Here is a 25,495-nt window from a genome sequence, read left to right on the forward strand (position 1 = left end):
TGTGACAACAAGTCGCACTAAAGCAAAAAGATGCTTTAAAAAGCGACCGGTTGGATATCATGCAGGCCAATTCAACAAACCAAATAAAATTAAAAAAGGGTAAAACAATAATAGTAAATTACATTAAAGATAAATATATAATGGCACAAAATATCAAAAAAAAATAAAGTATCTACAAAAAAAAATATACAAAAATACAGAAGCCTTCTCATCAAACTTTAAAATTACCAAAATCATGCAAAGGAATGATATGTATTAAGGGTTTTAAGTTGGGGCAAACTTTCAGCTTGACAAACAGAATTTGGAAATAAATTCCAAACTGACGGGCCCATGTGTCTGGTCACTTGACTCGCTCTCTTTGTGTCCGTGGCTCAGATGCAAGACTATTCTCACTCCTAGTCGAATCATTGTGGTAAAATGAATTAAGCTTTGAAATATTAATAAAAAAATCCAGTGCGAGACCATTCAGACACTAAAATACAATTGCTCAAATTTAATAATCCCTTATTTCAACAACCTTTAAAGTTCTTAAATTTTTAAAAAGTAATTCAGTGCTATCAATAACACGATCATAACTTCCAATCAACCGTATAGTCTTATTCTACAGAACTTGAACTCTTCTAAAGCTGTAGCTAAAAGTGGTCGCCCAAATTAAACCACGATAATTCATATTAGGAGCTATAAACGAAGAACGCAATAAAAGCAGAATTTAACAAGGCAAAGAATTTTGAAAACAGTTCAAAATTATAATGCCTTATACCAGCGTGCATGCTATGAAGTTGCAGTGTTTTCTCCAACTGAAGTTTTGATCCAGGATGAATCCTAGATATTAGATCTCTTCGACCGGTGAGAGCGGTAGGCCATTGTAAATTATGGCACCACGAATAGCTGGAGCAGAACCAGTCCTCGTAAAAATCATAAAATTAGGTTTTGATGCATTGAGGCTATATAGGCTAGAAGAACCAAATTTAGGTAAGCCATCAACGGCCTTATTTACCTTGAACAAGAGCTCTTGCAGCGACTTTGCTGTTATTACTAGGGCCGTAGCGTCAGTAAATGAAGCAACTGAAGCCCTAGAACTGTAGAATCTTATTCTGTCTACCAATGTCAGGTCTACGAGAGAACCAAAAACTGGGTCCTTTAGAATACCACACTTCATGGGAAGCAACTATGGACATTTTTCTCTTAAAGTCACTCGTAGCTTCCTTTCAGTTAAATGTGATTCCAAACCATTTAAAACACTACCCCTTTAGGCCTAAATAATACAACCTTTCCAATAAAATTTTAAAACCAATAGTGTCAAAAGCATTTGAAAAATCAATACAATCGCCCATGCACTGTTCGCCGTTCTCGAGTGCTGAGCAAATATTTTCCAGAAGATGCTGCACTGCCTGTATCCTCGAAGATCCTTTCCAGAAGCCGAATTGACCATAATGTAAAACACCGATTTTCATCAGTTACTCGTAAGGCCGGTGATCACCAATCTTTCCATAAATTTTAGAACAAATTGGGATAATTGATATTGGTCTACAAATCGATATGACAGTTTTGCGCCACATTTGTGCAACGGTACAACTTTATGTATTTAAGGTTCATTCGGAAAAACCCCCTTTTCCATAGAAATTTTGATCTGGCATACGAGAACAGGAAGCAAATAAGCCACAACCCACTTGAGCATTCTGGGTCTCAATCCGTAAACTCCTGCACTGTTAGTCTTAATCGTGATAAAAATCTTGCGTACCTCGTCTTCAACACAAGGCTGGAAATTCATTTCAAAGCCTCCTCCTCACTCATCTACAAAACTGCTCGATTCGAAAACATGGGAGTTCCTTGCTTCTTATTGAATCTTGCAGCCAATTTCAGAGAAATGTTGTCCAAATGCGTTGCAGATTTCCTAAGTTTCTTCTAAGGTCCTATTATTTAGCACAATTTTTGGCTCCGATGGCTTCATAGGAATTTTTACAAAATCATTCACAACTTACCATGTTGCTTTGGGGATACCTTTGCTTTCTTCAAATACATTTGTAAAATATGGCTTCTTGTTTTTCCTTTTTAGGGCATTTGCCCTATTCCTTAGCTCTTTATACATCACATAAAGCTCATTATTCTGTGGATGATTAAGATGCTCCTCACACGCCTGATTTATCATATTAAACAAATTAAACAGCTCATCATTACACCACGGTTTTCTCGGTTTATTCTTTCTGGAGTTTGTTTCCTTAAGCAGACACGTGCTATCATAAATATTCGACACTATTTGGTTAAACTTTTCAAATGCTTCCGACGGATGATCTTCATTCAGTACTGTTTCCCAGTTAATAACACTAATTTGTTCTTCAAATTTTTTCAGATTAACTGGCTTCAGTTCACGCATTGGTATTTTATTCTTTCTGTTATTTTTCTTCACTTCAGATTTCAAATGCAATACAACCGCAAGTTAGTCGGGGGCTGAGCTTATAATAACAGAGCAGCACACTTTACTTAGTATCGCTGAAGAAACAAGCACATTATCGATGAGCGTTTCCCAATGATCCTTGATTCTCGTTGGAATGCTCATGGTCGGGTATAAATCATTTGACATCATCAGGCTTAAAAAATCCAAATTTGGTCCACGCATATTTAACAAATCAAAATTAAAGTCTCCCATACATATAAACTCTTGACTAGATCTATTTACCTTTGCAGCAAGACATTGAAATCCTTCACCAAACTCTTCAAATGATGCACTTGGTGGCTTATATACAACAGTAAAAATACAAGCTCGATTTTCAAACTTAATTTCTATACTAAAGGTTTCTATCTTACCCTCCTTCCAAATGTCCAAATCCTTTCTAATTTTCTAATTCAAATCCTGTCGGACAATGAAAGCCAGGCCTTCACGTCCCATTGATGATCGACTTCGAACAATCAGTTCATAACCTGGAAAGTTAAAGGACGAGAGAAGGGTGTCATGAACCAAAAATGTTTCACATAATGCCATTATATGTAAATTATTAGATCGGGAAATAAAATCAAAAATCTCATGGTAAGAAGACGTTAAATGACAATTCCATGTACATGCATGAAATCCAGACCGGTCTAACTCCTCCAAAAATGATAACTGGCGATATTTACTATCAAGAGATTGACGAAAACTAATTTGCGACCCATCATTTCCAATATCCGTCAACAAATAATCATCAACATTAAATGGATTATTTTGCAAATCACTCAATCTTCCACGTAAACTACTACTCATATCAACTTACGCAAAAAAGAATCCTATAATTCATCCCTTTTCTGCGCTCAAACTGGACGATATTTATACTCATAAGAAATAAAAAAATAACCAACAAAATAAAAACATAAATAAAGAGCAATATAGAACATCTTAACCAGATAAACACTACCAAACTACTCATAGACAACAAACTAAACGCAATCTGAAAGCGAGTTTATTCGACGAGCAGCTCGCTCACCTGGAAGCATTGCGAGAACCTGGCCACGATCTGACCATACATTTTTCACGCCAAACTTGTCTCTCGCGGCACTCTGGATATCACGACGGCGCTTGGTTAGAGACTCAGACAAAAAGATTTTCGAACCAGCCAATTTTGATTTAATCGCAAACACTTTACGGGCCGTCTCACAGGTAGAAAATGTCACGAACACTGGTGCAACTTTATCGTTTGCCGACCCTGTATTATTCAATTTCGACCTGTAAACCATAGAAAAATCACAGTCAGAGATACCGGAAAGCCCCAGCTTTTGCGAGGCTATATTCAGAATGGTCGACTTCAAGTCAACACCCGGCTGCTGCTTAATACCGTGAAAAACTAGAGTTCCAAGCTGTTTTTCTTGCTCATAATCATCAATTTTCACTTCTAATTTTGCAATTCGGTTCTCTAAATTTTCAATCAGTCCTTTGATATTCTTTACTGATACGAACAATTGCCCTAGCTTCGGATTAAACTCAAGCGACACTGACGAGTATATTTCACTCACGATAGTCTCAACAGAAGTTTTCAGAGTTCGGTCGTTTCCGCATTTATCTTGAACTTGCTTAGTAATCGCGCTCATCAATGATTATTTTGTGTTAGCGATATCTTCCTCAGTTGCTACTATTTTAGCTAGCAAATCCGCGGTAGATGGTTCAGAAGAAACTGCTTTCAGCGACACGAAAATTTTGTAAGCCGTCTTATAAATGTCCGGGTTTTGCTTAACCTCTTTAAGCGCACTTCCAACATTTTTATCAGTTTTTGTAGATGCTTCGCAGTAATTGTCCTCAAACGAGATGAGACTATTCTCCGTTAGGCGCGACTCTGTGTGATCTCCATACGCAAAAACTAAGTAGTTGAAGATTCCTTTTTTATCCTTTGAAACTTGGATAATTCTTACGGGCCACAGCGGGAATTTTTTGAAATTCGCTAACGCAAGCTGGAACTGTTGGAATTTTGACATTACTTCGCTACTACAAGAAAAGCCAAAAAAAAAAAGAGAAGAAAAATCAACTTAGCTTTCAGTGGGCAGGCCCATGGCAGCAGTGGCAATCAGCAATTGACGGCGGCTGGCCCGGTGGTCCGCGGAACCTGCTTTGTTATTCACCACCGTACTCTGGCATCCTTAATCAGTTAATCCAAAGTAATTCGAACGCCACACAAAATAATAGGACGATCTATTGTTGCTATCGTATTATTCAAAATTCATGATTTCATGAAACTTCATGATTACCCCTTCTTAATTATGGCTATAGCAGTAGCAACTTAGTAAAGAGTGAACTTTGGCCAAAAGTAATCGAAAATTCAACAATATGTTTTACTTGAAACTATTTGGAGTGAAGTTTTTTTTCGATTGACTCTGATTCAAAATTTGCGACTGTTATCTAGATTTAGTTTAACCTAATTTCTAATTGCGAAAACAAAAGCTTGAGAATTTCTAAAATGAGCCTCACACTCCTTGAAAATGGTAAAAAATCAAAACAGGAATTGGTTTCTGGAATTGTTATGGCCAAAAAATCTTAATCAGACCTACGATCCCCTTTGCTCGGTTCTCCCGAGTTTGAAGTGTACTTGTTAATATGGGTTGTTAGTATTAAAAACTGATTCCTCTGCTACAATTTCCTGAGCATCCCAGGGCCATATGTATGATAATAGTCAAGACTATCTTGACTTTCAACCCTAATCCTAGGTCAGTAAACTTCTTGTAAAGCTCCGTGAGAGCAGCCGAATAAAAACCAAATGGATATACAGATAACCTCTCCTAAACCATTTTAAGAGAGGTTTACAAAATATTTCTGTTGAACTAATAGCAAAGCTTGTTTGTAGTGTCCTATCTTAATTAGCAAGTAATTAGGGTTACATGTAATTAGGTAATGAATTACATGTAATAATGGTGAATTACAGGTAATTAGGATCATTAATTTTTGGCCAATAGCGTGATTAAAACGAGTAGCGTCAATAACACAGTAAAGCACCGTTTTATTTTTAGTCATTTTAGTATCGTTTCTTTTGCTCGTCTTATCTACTAATAAGAAGAATTATTAAGGAGAAGAAAGCGTGGTCTCTTCTACCTATCTATTCTGCACAGGCGCGTACCCACTTAAAGGGGGGGGGGAAAAGGAGCTGTAGCCCCCCTAAAGAAAAAAATTACATTCCGTTTTACAATCTTATTTAGTCTGCTCGTTTTTATCATTAATTACTTAGTCCCTACTCTAAACTTGCATTCAAAGAGCTAAAATAAACTTAAAGTAGGGCCTTAAAATGCCGTTGTCTCTTAGGAATTTTTTAAGTTTTCCGTTGGTTGGCCCAAGGACCCCCGTTAAGCCCCCCCCCCCCCTTATAATTATTTCTGAGTAAGCCATTGATTCTGTAGCCTTAGTATTTTCATCGAGAGAACTAATGACTTTATGATATTTATTCAGAATCAAAATCGTGGAGGGAGGGAGAACCTTAAGAATGTTTTGTCTGCTTTATCAAAAGCCGTTTGAAAGACCCCATGAAAATTACTCATTAGTCACACGAAAATCAATCAGATCCATCAGTATTCACCTGGATTTAAAATTAGAACTGTGATTAGGCTACGGGAAAACCTAGACCAAAGATAAAGCATTTAAACGAGTGTACAACGGCGGCACTGCAAAAATTCTTTTAGGACTTGTAGTTGAGTGACACAACCACCTGATTTCGTGCATTTGAACAACGTAGAAAGTGGTAATCTGTTTCATAAGAAACATGAGCATATTTCTAGACTAAGTGCCATAATGGATAGGTGTTCCTATTTGAGGAGGCGACGCACTTTTATTTATACATCCTATAGTTAATCCAACATCGGCCTTGAATTCTAGATCCCACCCTCAGCGTGATGTAATGAGCTTCTTCAGAAAGCTGGGGTGGAGGAGGGCATTGCACGGGGAGGCTATTAATGGAAAACTTTCTGATGTATATTAGTATGCGGATCTTTTTTTTTTTGTCTTATTTTAGATACTGAGGCACTGTGTTGATTGGCCTGACCGAGATTATTTACATTTTAAGAACTTAGAAAGGGAAAAAGTTTTTCATATTAAATCCAATCACTTTGAAGTAACTGCTACAATGGATAAGTGTCCTTATTTGGCGACACGATGCTGTTTTGTATTACAATTCTTAGAGTTAATTGGGGAGGGGGAGGGTGATTTTTTGCAGTCGAGCATTTTTTCACTCATCATAATGCACTCTACTGTTTTGGGCACTGGGGGCTGGATGCCTATTGCATTGGAAGTTATTTCAGGAAAGCCTTTTGATGGATCCTTAATGATTATTTTTTCTTTTTGTGTCATTTTAGATAGATAATGTTTGGGGATTCGTTTCTGTGACTGGAAAAGGGGCAGGTATGGCAGTAGCTCAAGCGGAAGTGAGTTACGGTGTTGATTGGCCAGACTACCTAGATGCACCGAAAGAGAAACGCTTCGACCTGACTGTATGGGAAAAATATTCAGAATTCCAGAACAAATCGCATGTAGAAGTACATGCTTGCTTCAGGTATTAATATTCTATATTTTTGTAATTGCAACCAAGAAGAAACTTTACTAAGTAAAGGAATTACGAAAGTTAATTCTAAACTTTTTTTTCTGTATGTACCCATATAAATATTTGGATTTACCCAACCACTTTTTAGTTGTATTTTTTTCATTTTTTGCATTCATGTATCAAGAAATTGAACATTTACAAATTTATTCATTTTATTCACCAAATTCTGACATTACTGTTATTAGTATTTTAATGCTATTATTTAATGTTATGTTTAGTCACCCACCCTCACAGGCCAAAGAGCCTTTGTGGGGGTCTAAAGTTCTGTAATTTTTTCTGTGTTTCTTTCAAATAAATTGATTGATTGATTGATTGATTGATTGATTGACAGTATTTTTAAATTAAGAATGGTCAATTTGATGGGTTAAAATGACTTTGAAAACTGAATTGCTTGTTTTGACAATTTATTTGGATAAATTTTTAGAAATTCTAGATAAATTTTAGATAATTTATTTGATAACTTATTAAATAAACTTTATTTGGAATTTTTCTTCGGACTTTACTTTGATCAGACAGTTTTTTTAGATAGCTTAAAAGATTGTTATAATTTATTAGATTAAATTTATCCAAATTTATAGGGAGGGAGAGATATTCCCCTTGAAATATGATGCTGATTATACATTTATAAACTACCTTATGTGCCAGGAAACTGAGATGTGCCACTTATGTGCCACTGGGATGTAGCGTTCTGTAAGACTAGCAGCCATAATGGCTAATCAATTTCAGGCAATGTTAGTATTTCCATGAATTATACACAAAAAAAAAAATTAAATGTACGAATACCCTGACTTCTCATTCCCACTTAATGTTGCAGTAAGTGGTCAATTAAATCTATTGCACTAATACTACACCTCAAAGTGCAGCCTATAAAGGGTTGCTGCTGTTTGCGCATGTCTGATGCTTCTCAAAATAAGTTTGTCTGCATCACCTTATAAAGTGTTAGTCCGTAAAATTTTTAAAACATTTTGAAAGTGAAGAGCGTGCTCACCTTTAGTTTCTTAATAAATAGTATATTAAGTCATAGTGTAGTGAAGTCATAGTTAAGTGACCATGACTTCACTGACTATGACTATTGACTGAAGTAGTGAAGTCAAGTGACTATGACTGTTGACTGAAGTAGTCAAGTCAAGTGACTGTGACGTCACTGACTATGACTATTGACTGAAGTAGTGAAGTCAAGTGACTATGACTTCACTGACTATGACTATTGACTGAAGTAGTGAAGTCAAGTGACTATGACTGTTGACTAAAGTAGTCAAGTCAAGTGACTGTGACGTCACTGACTATGACTATTGACTGAAGTAGTGAAGTCAAGTGACTATGACTTCACTGACTATGACTATTGACTGAAGTAGTGAAGTCAAGTGACTATGACTGTTGACTGAAGTAGTCAAGTCAAGTGACCATGACTTCACTGACCATGACTATTGACTGAAGTAGTGAAGTCAAGTGATTATGACTTCACTGACTATGACTATTGACTGAAGTAGTGAAGTCAGGTGACTATGACTTCACTTACTATGACTATTGACTGAAGTAGTGAAGTCAAGTGACTATGACTTCACTTACTATGACTATTGACTGAAGTAGTGAAGTCAAGTGACTATGACTTCACTTACTATGACTATTGACTGAAGTAGTGAAGTCAAGTGACTATGACTTCACTTACTATGACTATTGACTGAAGTAGTGAAGTCAAATGACTTTTAGTCATAGTGTTCTGAAGCGATTCTCGAACAAGGAATTTTGAATAGATTAAGGACTTTCATTTTCAGTTAAAATCACAAGTTGCCTAAGTCAAGCCGATCTTAGACTACGAGAGCAAACATCATTCATTCGTGGTGTTTGCCAATTTTTTCAAAATAAGGGGACAAACAAAACAACCACGTATTAGTTCCGTCAAATTAGTCTAGGAGGAACATGAAGACTGTATAGTCGGTTATGCGTCCTAGATTTCTTGCTTGTAGCCCAACAGAAGTTTTGTTACTTGAATGTGTTTTTTCAATTAGACGGTTGATTTTAATAACAAAAAATTTAGGGCTTTATTGAAGTCGATATGGCCAACTGCAAAACATAGGGTTTTATTTTTGTTTCACAAAACCCAATTGAATGCCCGACACATGTTTCAGAAATCATTTAAGGCTGAAGGATGGAGCCGATCGAAAGTTTTGAGGTTTTTATTTAGCTTTGTTAAACAAAGACCTATTCAATGGAAGTCAGCTCTATTGATTGTCCTCTACCTTCTATTGAATGTCACCTTTCTCTGCCAACCCCTATTGAATATACACCAGGTTCGAGTCCTGGAGTCACTGGTTATTTGGTTTGGAAGGGGGGTCAATACTGGGCCCCTGTAATCTCATCCGGAGTCTACCAAGCTCTAAATGGGTATCTGGAGAAATCTGGGGAAAAAACATGGGAAGCGTCGGATGATTTGCCTCCAACCACACACTGCACTCCCTGTCGAAGGCATTGAATCAGGATATCGGTACCTACACAACGCAGACCATTGGTCAGCATGCGAAAAAAGTTTAAAAAAGCTGTTCTGATCTGACCTGGAATTGTTTCTGTTTCGGTTAAACCACAAAATTCTCCACAGATACCAAAACTCTTAAAAAAAACAAATCGTTTTTGTTGTATTGAATTGAAAAGAGTGGTGTTTTCACCTCAGAATAAAGTAGGCAAAAGCTGGATGAAAGGTTGCAAATAGCAAAAGATCAGCATATCATGCCAACTGTCAGTTCCTGTTGACGATTAAAGTTTCCAAGTGAATAGAGCTACAGGATGAATAACTTAATAAAAAGCGTTATTATAAGATGATTAATAAATTTCATCATTATCTAACATGATAGTAGATAAACATAAGTTTAAAACGCAGAAGATGAAAAAAAAACACTAGTATTAGTAATGCATGTGTTTTGAACTGTGACTAGGAATTTTCATTAAATATTTGTATTTATTCCCTGCTGTAGTGTAGCTAATAAAAGCTTTTTTTTATATGTCCTCTGATTTGATGTTACATATCTAATACTTTAATTGATGTATGCTATAATAGTGTAAATTCTAATACTATATGCTCTTAGAGTTTATATAGAGTAATATTCCTGCTTAGAATCATTTTTTCGATTTATGAATAAACGAGATTTATGAATAAAAGAATAAACGGGAGGAAGACAGATTTGTATAAATATTCGCTCTAAATTTTTTCTCTGTTCCTCCTTTTCCTGTTTTGCTGATCTTAAGTCTAACAGTAATTTGTGGACTGCTTGCTCGTATATAGTGATACATATTGCAATATGTATCAATATTTTAATATGTATACATATAGCCGATGTAACATAGTTAGGGCTTTCGTAATAAAAAGGTTCGATCAAGTGCAGCATTTCAACTGCACTAGGCCCCAAGATATCAGTGAGCCCTAGGCTAATGGTTTTACTCCTCATATTGGTAGGTCTGGTCCCGTTTCTAATGCCTTTAATCTCCAACAGGTGGGCTAGTGTGAATAATAGTGGACCGGCAGTACTGGAAGTCGAACTTCCCACTGGATACATAATATTACATTCAGAAGCGTACGAGTCTATTGAAAACCAGAATTTACCATTTCTGGTTGACGTGGAACCAACGGAAAAAGCAGTCTATTGGTATTTTGACTATGTAAGTAGCCTACTGCTTTCGAAATATAGAATTTTCCTACTGCTTATTTGATGATTTGGCCTTCGGCTAATTGGCCTAATGCTAATTCAGAATTAACTTACTAATTATTAGAATATTTGTGTAAAAATTCATACATAACTCTTGACCTTAGAAAAACGCAGGTTCAATCCTTAGTAGAATTGGGGGGGGGGGGATTTTTCATTTTCAGGGGAGTTGAACCGTGCACACAGAGTGGATCTTTTACAGCACTCCCGGAAAAACGGCACTTTTCTGGGAAAAAAAAGCTTGTTTTCAAGCCTACAAGCCTATATTTTTGTTTATTATTCTAAAAAAAAGCCTACAGATTTATTTTGCTGGATCCAACTGTGAGAAATCTTTTGAAGCTACTTTTTAAATTACCACTCTATAAAAAAACAGATCGAATAACTTAAATTTTAAAAGGGGTCGCAAGAAAAGCGGAACATCGCAAATATTGAGCATTAGATTCTCAACTTATGCATGTTCCGCTGTTTTTTTAATATAACAGTCACACAATTTTCCATCGGCAAATGCTCCCTCGGTTTTATGTTATGAATATCACTTGGTTCTTGTATAGAAAAAAAAAATAAGAATACGAGACTTGGGCTGTTTGGTTTCCATCCTGTATAATTTTAACTTAAGGAATCTTGGAAAAAGCCACTTTTCTTAAGGCTCTTTGGAATGAGCCTACAAAAATTTGCTTCGGGGTAGCACTAATCTGTAGAGTTTTGTTACAGAATTGAGAAGTTTCCTGATAATTACTTATCACAGTTATGATTTGTTTCCCGTCGTATTTCATTTGTGAGCCTATGTTCTTGTAGAAGAAAAAACCAAAGGATATGATTTTTGAGATTATCGTAAAATATAAGCTCAAACTTATCACAGGCATGATTTGTTTCCCATCCTATTTCATTTGTGAGCCTATGTTCTTGTAGAAGAAAAAACAAAATGATATAATTTTTAAGATTATCTTAAAATATAAGCTCAAACTTATCACAGGCATGATTTATTTCCCGTCATATTTTATTTGTGAGCCTGTGTTCTTGTAGAAGAAAAAACAAAAGGATATGATTTTTAAGACTATCTTAAAATATAAGCTCAAATTTATCACAGGCATGATTTGTTTCCCGTAGTATTTCATTTGTGAGCCTATGTTCTTGCAGAAGAACAAAACAAAATGATATGATTTTTAATATTATCTTAAAATATAAGCTCAAACTTATCACAGGCATGATTTGTTTCCCGTCGTATTTCAGTTGTGAGCCTATCTTCTTGCAGAAGAACAAAACAAAATGATATGATTTTTAAGATTATCTTAAAATATAAGCTCAAACTTATCACAGGCATGATTTATTTCCCGTCGTATTTCATTTGTGAGCCTATGTTCTTGCAGAAGAACAAAACAAAATGATATGATTTTTAAGATTATCTTAAAATATAAGCTCAAACTTATCACAGGCATGATTTGTTTCCCGTCGTATTTCACTTGTGAGCCTATGATCTTGTAGAAGAAAAAAACAAAAGGATATGATTTTTAGGATTATCTTGAAATATAAGATCAAATTTCCTTTTGTGTTGAGTGTTGAAGAGCTAAATGAAAAGAACTTGCTTTCCTCTTGGTACTGTGGCTTTGGTACTTGTATTATATACGCCCTACCGCTCAAGTTGTTCATATTGACGCATTATAGAACAGTTTTTTTCGTTAGTTTCTTTCAGCTTAGCATGAGACAAGACAAAAAGAAGTGACAGAATAGATTTAAGATATATTATTTGGGCTATATATTGGCTCATTAGGGGGGTAGGGTGGGGGTATAGTATTTGGACAGAGTGAAGTTAGAAAACAATTCTTACTAAATAATACTTACTAAATAATATGCAGAATAATTGTACCTAACACATTAGGCATGTAGACCCGCTGTACTTTACCCCCACCCCCTAATATGCAAATATATAGCCCAAATTTGTTTCTAAAGTATTATGTTTTTATCTTACTTAGGTATATTTCATTAGGATTGAGCGTCAGAGAAACATATTAGGAGAACATTAGGTAGGGCGTATATCATTCAAGTACCGTGGCTTTTAATGAAAATAACTTACTAAAAAACCGAAATTATCATTCCATTTTAATGATAATAGCCTCATATTCTTTTCGGTCATAGAAAATAAAGTTCTTATAGAAGAAATCACACAAATTTTCCCAAAAGGTTTAAAATATAGAACAAGAGCTGACAACTGTCTTCATTAAATTCTAAAGTGATTATCTGATGCATGAAAAAGAAACTCCGATTAATTTAAAAACTTTGCCGGCCCGAGATGCAAGTTTTTCCAACTCCAATTCGGAATAGAAGAGAACCATAAATTCGCGCATGTGAAGATAGCCTTTTTCTAAATTCCTATGGTAAAAGTAAAATTGACGTGTATAGTTACATCCTCTATTTCATCTCTCCCTAACAGAGTTTATGCATTTATAATCATGTTGCAGCAATAGCTGCAACCGAATAAAGGGCAATAGTAACCAAAACGTCATAGACCACATAGTCACCTGTACTTTAAAAACGTGTTTTCTCAAAAATTGTCAAGTGATAAACATTTTCAATTGAGGTTTATTCAGATATAAAACTATTATTCAGATTTAAACGAACACTGATTTGTCATTGTGGCTCTACTTTTTGAGAATGTTGAAAGAAAAGCCCAAACCTCTCATCTCTGACGTTGAATTGAAATAATAGTTCACCATTAGAGGCACCATTGTCCAAAAAATTATTATAAAGTTTCACAGTCTCCCTTTTTTCTTTTTTTTTTCTTTTTTTTTTTGCCAGCGCTAACATGCATTCGGAAAGTTGCAGAGAGATAGTTAATGGCGCATCTGAAAGCCAATTCTTATATCTACATACTCTATATAAGCTTGTGTTGATAGTTTCAGAATTAACTGCCTTATGGCACGAAAAGTGACACTTATTGGTTCTTTTTCTACTCTAAAGAAGCCTAGGAAAGCTAAAAATTACGCCATTAAAGTCACCGTCATTAAAAATCCTTAACTAGAGATCTACAGTCCCGCATAGTGCAGCCATAGCAGCAACCTAATAATGAGTGAACCAGGGCCCATACTAACCAAAATTCTTAGTCTGAACGACAATGTTTAATTATTCAACCGAATTTGTAGGAATTTTGAAAAGTGACTGAAACCGCTCAAAGATGAAAAGACGCCAAATTGAAAAAAAGTGTAGCCTGCCATTGAAATTGCTTTCGCTGTAAGCCTTTTGACTAGAAATTTAATGTCCCTCATTTCTAAAAACGAATACAATCCTATTTTTACATTGATGGCACTGATGTCTCTCTTTTTTCCCCATCGCTAGCAGGCTATTAGAAAACTGGAGAGAGTTGGCTAAGGGGTCTACTCTGCTGTTGTATGATCCAACAAGCATAAAGGAATATCATCAGTCATGCGTAATCCATTTTGTACGCCCAGGTTTTAAGGCACGAAACAAAAGTAATATTTTCGACAAGCTTTGCTTCTCCAAGATATGTTGACGCTTTTGTTTTTCTAATTAAATATTAAACAACTATATCAACAAGATTTGCTTTACTTGCCACCATTTAACCACAGTGTACCGTCTGTAAAGCCCCATTTGTTGAATAAAGTTTTGCTGTTGCACAACGTTTTGGTGCGGATATAAGTGACAGTAAGTTTAGATGAACCCTCCGGAACTCAATTAAATAAGAACTGGTTAAATAGCGTAATCGTATAAATTTGCACAATACCCCAAAAATGCTTTCGGTGGCCATGGTCATAAATTGTTAATAAACTGAAATTATAGTATCCTACACAAGTTTTTTCAGCAGTAGAGCCATATTTTTACGGTGGTATGTTGGTAGAAAATCAGTGTTCCATAAGGTTGCATCCTATAATTTAAACCATAAAAATGTTTTTATGATTATCGTATTTTATTAGTGTGCCCATGTTCTTATAGATGAAACAAAACCAATGTGTTCCACAAGGTTTGGCTCAATAACATATGCTGACGCTTTCGTTTTTCTCATTAAATGATAAAGAGCTATATCAAAAGGATTTACTTTACTTGACACAATTTCACTCAGTAAATTTGCCGTCCGTAAGGCACCATCTCTTGGATAAAGCATCGCTGGTGCACAACATTCTGATGCAGGTGCAAGCGACAGTAAACTTGGATGAACTCTCCTAAACTCAATTAAATAAGGTCTTCCTATCAGTTCAATGGCAATTGCTGATAGTAAAAAGAGTGATATCCAATTTTTTGTGCATGTTCTTCCTGATTTATAGTAATAAAAAGCGTTAAATGAAAAGGAAATTAAAAAAGATATGCCAGTCCATTCTAGCCATCTGGCTGGTTCTGGCTGGAAATAATTCTGTATTCTCTCAGGATGATATAATTTTACATACAAGGCTTCTTTGACATGGCTCGACATCATTAAATAATCAGTATAATCGAATAATCCTGACTTAGGTAGGGCATCATCTTGGAGTTGAAGTACAAATTCAGGGTTATATTTAAGACCTTCAGAGAGGCAATTTATGTAGTCACGTTTTTCTTTTTCAAAAATATTGCCGTCTTGGTTTTTCGACTTTATTTCCACTGTATGAAAAAAACGAGATAAGTAATCTACTTCTTCATTGAATTCACCACTAGCATCACATATAATCGGCATAATATTATGGCATCTTTCACACTGAGTTAATTGAAAGTGTATCTCTTTCGCCACCTGAGTTAGGTAATAATTTTTCGAAATTTTGTTCCTATTGGTTGCTGTAATTGTCAATACTAATTTAGGTTCATTGCAAAGTAAAATTTTCTCATATTGAGACTGGAAATATTGGAAAGCATGTTCAGTACGAATTCCAGAGTTAACCAGGTCTTTTCCGAAGTTGTACGAGTCATAAATTTTCCAATAAAAATACGAATATTGAAATGTCCGCATAAATAGAATAAAAAGGACAAAAATTAAAGTCACAATCACTTTGTATCTCATGGTTTACTGATATTTTTTTATAGGAAATCATATTTTTCTGTTATCTAATCTCAAGTACCTGTTTGTTTGTTTTATTTTGAAAAATTAGTTTATCTGGTTCCGCTGCTCATTCATTTTTCAAGTAGTAATTGGAATCCAACTTGCTATATCCAATCTGGTTAACTACGTCGGAATCAATTTGTGGAGGATGGGGGCAACTTTTTTTAACTTTAGAATAGGTGAATTGAGTATATGGAATGAATAAAACTAGAAACAATTGTAAATATCTCGATTTTACAAGGTTGGGACGGGACCCAAGGCCTCTTCCCTAGGTAATTGTCTTATCTTATCTATTGTTATGGCGAAATAAGTATGTTTTTGGTGCTAACAAAAGCAATGCTGAAAGATATCGATTAGTGGATGTTTAGCTTTTTGAAATACACACACTATTTGTGTAGCGCATACAGTTGAGAACGCTATATGGAGTAAAGCCAAATGTTCCCCTTTCCATCTATAATTTTAAATATAGGATCATATAGCCAGAAGACGGATCTTTTCCATAAGAAATCTGCCTTCCCTGACCTTTTTGTTGTCTCCGTGTGCTCGCTCAGCCCGTCCTTGTCCCTATTTTCTGAGTCTTCACACTTAATTCTATATGTACATAGAAGATAGGTAAAAAGGGGCATTTTTTCTAAAGAATAAATGAAATACATTTCCCTGTTACTTTCAGATAAATTCTTAAATTCTTGCAGCCCCCCCCCCACCACTCACCCAAAAACGTACACAAACACAAGCGCGTGCACACACAAACTGAAAATGCTATCTTAGATGCGTTCACGGAATTTTGTTAATTGATGTGTTCTTAAGCCAAATCGCTTAATGTCACTTTAGATATTTCTTAAATTTAAGTTTTAAAACACTTAATTAATTGCAATACTGATTGTAACATTTAAAATAAGAACTAAGAGCCAGAGATGTCAAAAACAATTTTGTCTTTGAATGATAAATAATTTATTTTAGCTCCAAAACTTAACTAAGCTTAAATGTGCTATATCACAGTGTCCACTGTAAAACTTATAAAAAAAATTGGACCCTTTTTTCTACCTCAAATTGGTACAATTTAATCAAAAGCATAAATTTGCGTTTTTTGTTAATTTTCTTGTAATTCTAATTTACATATACAACCGGCTTTATGAATATCAAGCTTATATAAAAAGTTCAGTTTCCTTCTTTCATATCAATAAAAATGTTTTACTGGTACCATCTTTCTAAATAAGGGTCGCCTGAAAAGTCCCGGGCCTAGCAAAGAAAACAACAGTCTTTGTGTCAATTATTTTGTGTCACCTCCAGAAAGGCTAATACAATTTTCATATCAGTATTTTGATTTTATCAAGCCATCTATATAATGCGATTCTTCAAGCCCCTTGAAATAGTTTTTCATGTCATCAGATTCATCTAACGCAACCACCTGCTCCAAAAACAATCCACATTCCATTGAAACCGTGAGTCCAAAAAGGTGTTTTGAAAAATAAAATACCTAGTGATAAAAATTTATCATTTGAAGGTAGTTCAGAAATGGTAATTATTATATCTTTGGTAATTATTAATTATTAAATATTTTGATGGTATAAGTTTATTGCCAAAAAACAAAACAGGGATTCTAGAAAAGAGACTGAACTCTTAAAAAAGGGTGGTAGATCGAAATGAAAACACCACAGGAATCTTCATTGTCTAAATCTCTTGACCAGAGCTTTCAACTCTCGTTCCGAAAACCTAAAAAATACTACCAGTACTAGACTACAGCCAATCAGAGGACTAGAATCCGATTAGTACAAAACCACACCCTCTTTCTAAACCAATCACAGAGCTAGAAATACTAACGAGAGTGACGCAACTAATATAAGGAAGACACAATTTCACCCCGTGAACATTCCTTGATAACTTATAATCATTACTTTCCAGGCAGGATGATGTGTAATTGATGTCTAATTTTAGCCTGTGGCTGTAATTTTCTTTCAGGAATTTAATGGTGGGTCAAAGTGTCCATCCATAGCAATAAAATGTTCAAAAAAAAAAGATTTTTGTGGTAGCCTATAGGGGCAAATTCTCCCTTGAAACAGTATTTTGTTTCAATAGTCGGTCAGGTGTAAGTAAACTAGCTAGCCATCTCGCATAGACGTTGCTAAAGCACAAAATACCATTTAAAATATTACCCCCGCATTCATTTGATATTTTAACAGCCTCAAGTATTTCAAACAACTTTAATTGCCGTCTTCCAGTAGGATTCGATGGATTTGTGAACGTTTCTGAGTTACCACTTCAATAAGGCTTCAGGAACGAGGATGGAATATGATGGACTTCTTGGGGTGTGTTATATATTCTTCCTTAACTTGTTTGATATTAAACCCTTTAAATGGCAGTAATTCCATAGGTAGGTTTTCCAAATCTTCTATTTTCGTAAAGCTCCAAAAAAATATTGATTAAAATGCTGTCAATTGAAAACTTACTAGGCTACAGACTTCAAATTAGAAATTTAAGTTGATTCGGTTAGTATTATATACTTCTTGCACGAAATTGACTTTTTGGTGCCATCTCTGTTTAAGGCAACGGAATGTTTAGCTGATTACCGTATATAGTTGGATAGTAAAGTACTGGGTATCACATATTTCCGGAACTTCAGTAATTAATTTTCAGATTTCATAAAACATTCCTAGTGGGGAAAATTTTCTATTGGGGTAGCCTTTCCATTTCTTATTCATTTAGTATTCACTGTTTTTATATTTGTTTTCTGCGATGTTGCAAACACGTTTTACACTGTAGCTTATATTTTGGGAAAACACTCTATTATTGTGTATATTTAATTTATTTATTGCATTTTTTTTTGGGGGGGGGGGGGCTATAAGAAAAATTGTCTTTATATCTACACCACAAGTTCCTTGAGCAGGCACACAGAGAGGTATCTTTTTTTTTTTTTTATCTTGCTTCCTCTAGACTCCTAGAGTCTAAGTTAGAATAATAAGAATTATATACCACTGCAGGAGTAAGGTCAGTAATTTGGAGATGATTAGACGAGATCTTGGGTCCACACAAGCTGGAAACCACTGCTCTACAGGAAATAAATCACCTGGCATTCTTTTAAGATTATTCTCCCAAAGTCTAGTTTTAATAAACGATTAATGAAATATATTTTGGAGATATAATGGGATTCAATATTTTGACACACAATCCTCTAAAATTGTATTTTTATCAATCAGTTATTGCAATATATTGTGGAAATATTTGGAGACTCGATATTTTGAACATGCAACTCTTAAAGTGTATGTTAGTACAGCATTCAATTATTGGAACATATTGTGGAGATATTTGGAGGTTCAATATTTTGTAAATAAGAATCTGTTAAAGTGTATTTTTAGTAATAAATTATGGTAATATATTTCAGGTACCAGAAGTGTCTCATTGTATACAATATCAATTAAGAAGATGGCACGCAGTTGCTAATCTAACTCATTATAGAAGTGCCAAAATATCTGAAGTCTATACTCCAGGTAAGAATCAAAGAAAATGAAAAAAGTATAAGAGAGGAAACAAGTTCGTCTTCTGAAACAACCACGCCATCTAGCAATACCGAGCAGAATTATTAAGTAGATGTAAAGATCCAAAGAAAAAATATATTTTTTACTTTCCTGTTTTTAAACATCCCTTCGAAGGTAAAAGAAACCCTTTTGCGAAATGGGCATGTTATCAACAATATGAACAACAGCTTTTAACTATCTTATTACGAAACAAGACAGTTTCAGAAAGAAAAAATCTAAACATTTTCAGGAAATCTCAGGTGGAAAACAGATCCAAATATAGGGAACTAAAACCAATTTTATTTTGATTTTTTTTATTGTTATTATTCGGGCGGGTAACACTGCGCTGTCACTGGCACTAGTAGTTTTTGATTTGCATTAAACCCATGCTAAAATGTCAAATTTCCTCTCTTATCAGTTTCTTGTACTATCTTTTAAGAATGGCTATGTCGAATATAGCTTGGCTATGTCGAATAATGGCTATGTCGAATATAGCTATAGATCGAATGGCTAATTAGTAAAGCTCGATTATAGCATCTGTACTGCTTAGATGCAGAGAGTGAAGCTCTGAATAAAGTGGAGTGGAGGAACACTCTGTTTCTCTTTGTGTACAACTTCTAATCTTTTAGATTATTTGACATCAGCAACTTTATATTTTGGTAACTTTTTTGAAGATTATTGTCTTTAAAATAGGAAATAGAGCCCTTCGCATAATGACTTTTTTGAAATATGGTCTTTCACATTAAAGGAAAAAATGTTACTGTGCATTTTAGTAGACGGTACCTCAGTTCCAAGTCACATACTCTTTCCACAGTTTTGCAGCAATGGTGAACCACTTAGGGAGGTTGGAAATGAGCATGAACAACCTCAGTTATCTTTATAGATAACGAAAGAAAATGACAACAAACAACAGTGAGGTAGTTTTACGAGGCAGAAAAAGTTAAATTGTTATCTTGGAAGAAGCGTCAAAATTATGAGTACCACTTAGCACCACTACTTTGCTTGAGTTGTAAGAAGAAATGAAGAAGTATGATTAAGAGAATTTAAACCCTCAAACGTCCTAATTACAAAAATTAGTATCAAAGCTTAGTATCAGGAGTGAGGACTTTCGAAAATAATCCCAGTTGAACAGTGATTTCAATAAAATACTGTAGCTGCTAAATGATATAAGCTAAGATGCTAGCGTAGTTGTGTTGACTTCAGGCAGTTCGATGCCACATTGAGCTTTAGGAGCAGCAGCAGTATATTACTGTCACTGGTTTACGTTTCTCGTACCATGGAAGGCTTTTTGTTGACTTGAGCCTAGTTTTTTCCTCTTTTTTTTGCTGGTATCTCAGTATATTCACTGTCTTATTAGGGTGTCTTAAAAAGACCCTTTTTTTAAATCATAGTCACCAGGTATTTTCCTGCTCTTTTTATTTCAGACCGTAAACTTCTAGCGTTGTATGTTTAGGTAAGGGCTTGCCCATCGGTTTTGAAAGTTTCAAATTTCACTAAGGAACAGAAGCAAATTGTATTTTTTATATCAAGACTGTATCCATGGGAGGGGAGGTTGCCGAATTTGACCCCCTTCCCTGCCCCACCGAGATTTTTGTCCGAATCGTAAAAAGGTAACAAAAATGCCTATTTACAAATTTTTAAGGCGTTTTGTAATTTTTTTTTACTCCCCCCTCCCCCATCCAAACAAAAATCCTATATATGGCCTTATTTTATATAATGGTAAAAAAAAGATCCAAAAAGAAACTGTTCAGGAAAACTCATAATTTCGAAGTCAGTACCAGAAAACCACAGTTCATATAATTATCCAGTATGATCATTCTCTATTTCACCCATTATAAAAACCCGGACCGGGGTGCGAGTGCTCCGGAGAACATTTTTGCAGATATAAACATAAGCGAAGTCAGATCTTTTCATGGGTAGACAAGTCAGACTGTGATCTAATCGGAAACAAGTGGGACCCCGATATTAAAAATAATGCACTATGTTGGATACAGTCGAAAATAAACTAACCAGCAGTCTCACTACTGCAGAAATAAGTGGAACAAGCTTATTGTTCGGACCGAGAGATTAGGCCAGATATGATCTGCGCTAAACTTACTGAATAATTGTATGAACTGTGCAGAAAACTGTCTACTAAGCCTTCATAATCCAACCATCTTAATTTTTCTATTATTTAGAACCTAAGGGGAAAAACCAGAGGCCAATATATTTTTTATTATAAGGGAAAAGAGATGAGACATTCAAGCTCATTGCATAACCGGCGTCTGGTGCCTGCCTTTTTCATTATTGCATGTTAATGATGTCATATAATGACGTTTTAAAACATTCAGACATACAAACTTAATGTATCTGATGCAACATAGTTGCTTTATATAAAATCCTGAAAAATAAATACAAGTATATAATAGGCTAAATCTTTCGCGGCCTATAGAAAAGAAAGTCGGCATCCAGTTTTTTTTATTTTCTTTAGGTTAAAAAAAAACTCGGAATTTGAACTGTTTAGATTTAGTAGATAAGTCTTCTTGTGCTGACTCCGAACGCGACTTATAAAATAGATAGTCGATATACAGTTATTTTTAATTTCTTTAGGTTAAAAAAAAAAAAAAAAAAAAAAAAAAAAAAAAAAAACTCGGGAGCTTAACTACTTAGACTTAGTAGATAAGTTATCTTTTGCTGACTTCGACTTTGCGAATTTTCATCAATTTTTTTAGACTTAATTTTGGTTATATTATTAAGTGGGAAAAGATTTTATTTTCTGCTCATTACGTGTATCTGACTTTTGTTATTTTATTGTTTGCTCGCAGCCAGGGAATATTTTGAAAAAGGGAATATCTTGCCAAATCGTTCTTATCTAAATTTATTTTTAAATAAGCCAAAATTTCAATTTATCTTGATGGTTTCTATGGGTGGTAATGGTGGTAAGACGCAATTAACTTATTTTGATTTAATTTATTACTTTTTTTAAGCTATACTTATTACTTATTTATTAATGAGTAAATTAACCCCTTGTTCTTGTTTTTTAATTCGTTTGAGAAAGTTGAAAATTCATGCTCTGTTACGAAAGTTTACTCTTTAATTCCTTGAAAATTATTTATTCAAATGTCATGTTTGTTTACTTTATTCTTGAGAAAAGGTGATAGAATTTGTTGCTGGAATTTGTTTTGCATAGCTAGAGAGCTAGAAAGCTAGAAGCTCAAGAACCAGAAGCTAGAGAACCAGAAAGCTAGAAGTTCAAGAAAAAAAGATATAGCAACGATAAGTGAGATCAAACACGAGCACAAAATTTTATTTCGGACGAGGGAGAGGAAAAAAAGATTTTCGTCAGTGCTTTCAAAGATTGACTCATGCTCTGTTGCAAAATTTTACCTTTTGATAGCTTCAAACTTATTTATTCATCTCTTGCGTTTGTTTACGTTATTCGTGGAAAAAAAACCGATAACTTTAGTAACGAAATTTTGTTTTGAATTCATAACGGCATTTGGAAGTTCAAAAATTTAGTGAGGGAGGAAAAAGCAATAGCAACAATGGCCGAAACCAGGAAAGTCCGCAGGATTCCATCCTGGACGGAGGGGTGGGGTAAAAAATTATTTTTTCTCAGTGGATTCAAAGGTCAATTCCTGCTCTGTTGCGAAACTTTACCTTTTGGTATTCTCAAAAATAATTGTTCATCTCTTGTGCTCCTGTGTCTGCTTACTTCAATCACTAGGGGAAAAAAAATCATTAGAACAATGAGCTGTAGTGACGATGAGTGAAACCAAATACGCCTTGAGGATTCTACATGAATGGGGGAGGGGGGGGGGACGAATTTTTCATCCACTAGATTTTGTTGAAGTAGAAAAGCCCTGAGCAACAGGCGAAATGCTATGGAGTCACATGATAACAACACTTATTGAAGAGGCTTCTTTGGGTTTTATTATACCACACCAAGTTGTGCTTGCTGCAGTAATTATAGGTGTGAGTAAAAATGAATTTACAGTGCAAACTTGATTTAGTAATAAATATGATAAGAACGGATGTTCTTTTTAAACTTAAACATATCTTTATCACTAAGATAAAGGCTAAGACGGAAACGTATTTTATTTTCATCATTAAGAGGTGATAAGAGGAAGGTAAATTGTCATGTACACCTCCATCTGTTCAGAGTCATTTTAAAAATGCAAAATAGCAATGTTTAAATGTCCAATGTGGTTTTTGTTTATACAGTAACAGGACTTCAAATTTGCTGTAATTAAATTGACACTAATTTGTTCTAGGGCTAGAAAAGGTTAGCTCGTGAGGACTTGAAGTTTTATAATTTTACTAAGACGCCTTCTTGTTTGTTTTTTTTTCTGCATAATGAAAAATACTTTTTCTTCAGTTCAAGATTTAATTTCGGCCCAAAAAAGTAAGAAAAAAATATACTAATTACGGATACTTTATCTTGTTCTTCTTCATAGAGTCTTGAGCAGTGGCGGATCCAGGGGGCGCCCCCTAACGTAGTCTAAAGTAGTGTAATATACTTAATCAACGCAAGTTTGCGTTAATTGAGCTTGCTCCTAACGCAAGTTTATCGGATCAACCTATTTTGCGACCCCCCCCCCCCTAAGAACATCCTGGATCCGCCCCTGGTCTTGAGCACAATGACCAATAGTATGGGGAACAAGAAAAAAAGTGATAACCCAAAGCTTTATAAAAAATAAAATTAAAGAGTTTTTGGCTTGAAATCTCCTTCAGGGGAACCCCAATTCTTAATTTTTCTAGGAATTTCCACTTCAAATTATGCATATAAATCTAAACATACATAAATTTGCAAATGAAATACATATATAAAATATACAAATAAAATTAAGAATTAGTCATACATTTCGACGTAAATAAGTCTCTTCTTCTTTTTTCTAGAAAACTTCGAGATGATAATGTTTGACGCAGCTCCACTACACGTTTTAGATGTTTGTGAAGTCTGTGGCTCATATCAGTGTCCATATTGTTACACATTTAGTCATTCAAGCCCGGTTTATATTTCAGTATTTCTGTGTTTTTGTTCAATTATATTTAATTCTTCGTTCAAAGGAGATAAAATGATATATTTTGTATCTTTGTTATATGCACTAATAATGTATTTACAATAAATTGTTGCGCATCTTATTATTAGTAGACTAGTAATTAGTGTTAAGTTTATTTTATTTTATGATGTAAGTACTAATTAATAATTACAAATTAGTCTAGTAATATTATTATTATTAGAACGAAAATAAACAGGAAACTTGTAAGAGTTGGACCTTTGTCGCCTTGCCATGGGAAGATGTCGCCCCCCAATAATTGGAAAAAATATTATGTAGCCCATATCCCTTAACTCTCCGGATATGATCCCCTCTTCTTTCCCCCCACCCCCTCAACAAAAAATGCTGGAGCTACGTTCCTGTTTCTATGGCTTGGTATCTACCTTCTTAAGGACTTCTCCTTGCTGGGGTGGGTTCAGAGGGTGGTTTGAGGGACACGTATCACCCCCAGAATGTTGAGAGTTGCCGTAATTACGGGTCCGGAGGGACGTAAAATACCAATAGAGGAGTCAAATTTTATCGGTGCCATCCCAACATTAATTCTGAAAGTCCTTCGGTCAATCTTGATCACGGTGATGATCTATTGGAGGGTATTGAGGACCCTTTACTCCTGAATTAGCTTTCTTTGACGCTGTAGCGGCTTTAATTTGTATCAAATATTCAAGAACAAGGTAAAAAAATGTCGAGTAACTTATTCAAAAGGAATGGGTTATGTACAATCAAACAGTTCGTGGTAACGAACTGTAATTAAGGAGCAAGTCGGCTCAATAGTAACCGAAACTCTAAAAAACATAATTTTGATATCAATAGATACATCAAAGGAATTGGATGCTTATACTCATTTCAAATATATAAGTTTCATCAAATTTAGGCTTATTCATCAAAAGTTACGAGCCTGAGAAAATGTGTTTGATTTTTAACAAAGGGGGGAAACACCCTTAAATGTCTAAGAAGCTTAATGTAAATAACACCGTCAGATTCAGTGTATTAGAAAACCATATTATAAAAGTTTCAACTTTTTGTCTGCAAAAACATGGAATTTGTATTTTTTGCCAGAAGAAAGATCACGGATGCGTGATTTTTTCTCAGGGGTGATCTTATCGATCTAGTGGTCCTAGAATATCGCGAGAGGGCTCACTTGAATGGAAATTAAAAGCTCTAGTGCCCTTTTTAAGTGACTAAAAAA

The 25,495-nt window shown here is 34.8% G+C and overlaps 2 protein-coding genes across 2 annotated transcripts in view; one reads left to right on the forward strand and one right to left on the reverse strand.

The window, feature by feature from the left end:
- The window catches only part of LOC148944264 (CD109 antigen-like), a 340,357-nt gene extending 315,963 nt beyond the window's left edge, over positions 1 to 24,394 (forward strand). Inside the window, exons 26-29 of the mRNA XM_089099715.1 lie at positions 6,799 to 6,995; positions 10,529 to 10,694; positions 19,138 to 19,243; positions 24,149 to 24,394. Coding sequence (XP_088955841.1) covers positions 6,799 to 6,995; positions 10,529 to 10,694; positions 19,138 to 19,243; positions 24,149 to 24,378 — 699 coding nt within the window. The 3' untranslated portion in view covers positions 24,379 to 24,394. The remainder of the gene's footprint in view (positions 1 to 6,798; positions 6,996 to 10,528; positions 10,695 to 19,137; positions 19,244 to 24,148) is intronic.
- Positions 13,309 to 15,720, reverse strand: LOC148944265 (GPI-N-acetylgalactosamine transferase PGAP4-like). The gene has a single exon (XM_089099716.1). It carries the CDS (start codon positions 15,717 to 15,719, stop codon positions 14,661 to 14,663), a length of 1,059 nt encoding a protein of 352 aa, XP_088955842.1. The 5' UTR covers position 15,720; the 3' UTR covers positions 13,309 to 14,660.
- Positions 24,395 to 25,495: the final 1,101 nt, after the last annotated feature.

This window comes from Artemia sp. Qi Xiang Cuo, chromosome 14, assembly GCF_049724085.1.
Source record: "Artemia sp. Qi Xiang Cuo chromosome 14, ASM4972408v1, whole genome shotgun sequence".
In the NCBI taxonomy this organism is placed as follows: domain Eukaryota; kingdom Metazoa; phylum Arthropoda; class Branchiopoda; order Anostraca; family Artemiidae; genus Artemia; species Artemia sp. Qi Xiang Cuo.

Excerpts from the sequence above, each read along its gene's own strand:
- LOC148944265 (XM_089099716.1), bottom strand. The coding sequence starts at position 15,719 with ATGAGATACAAAGTGATTGTGACTTTAATTTTTGTCCTTTTTATTCTA.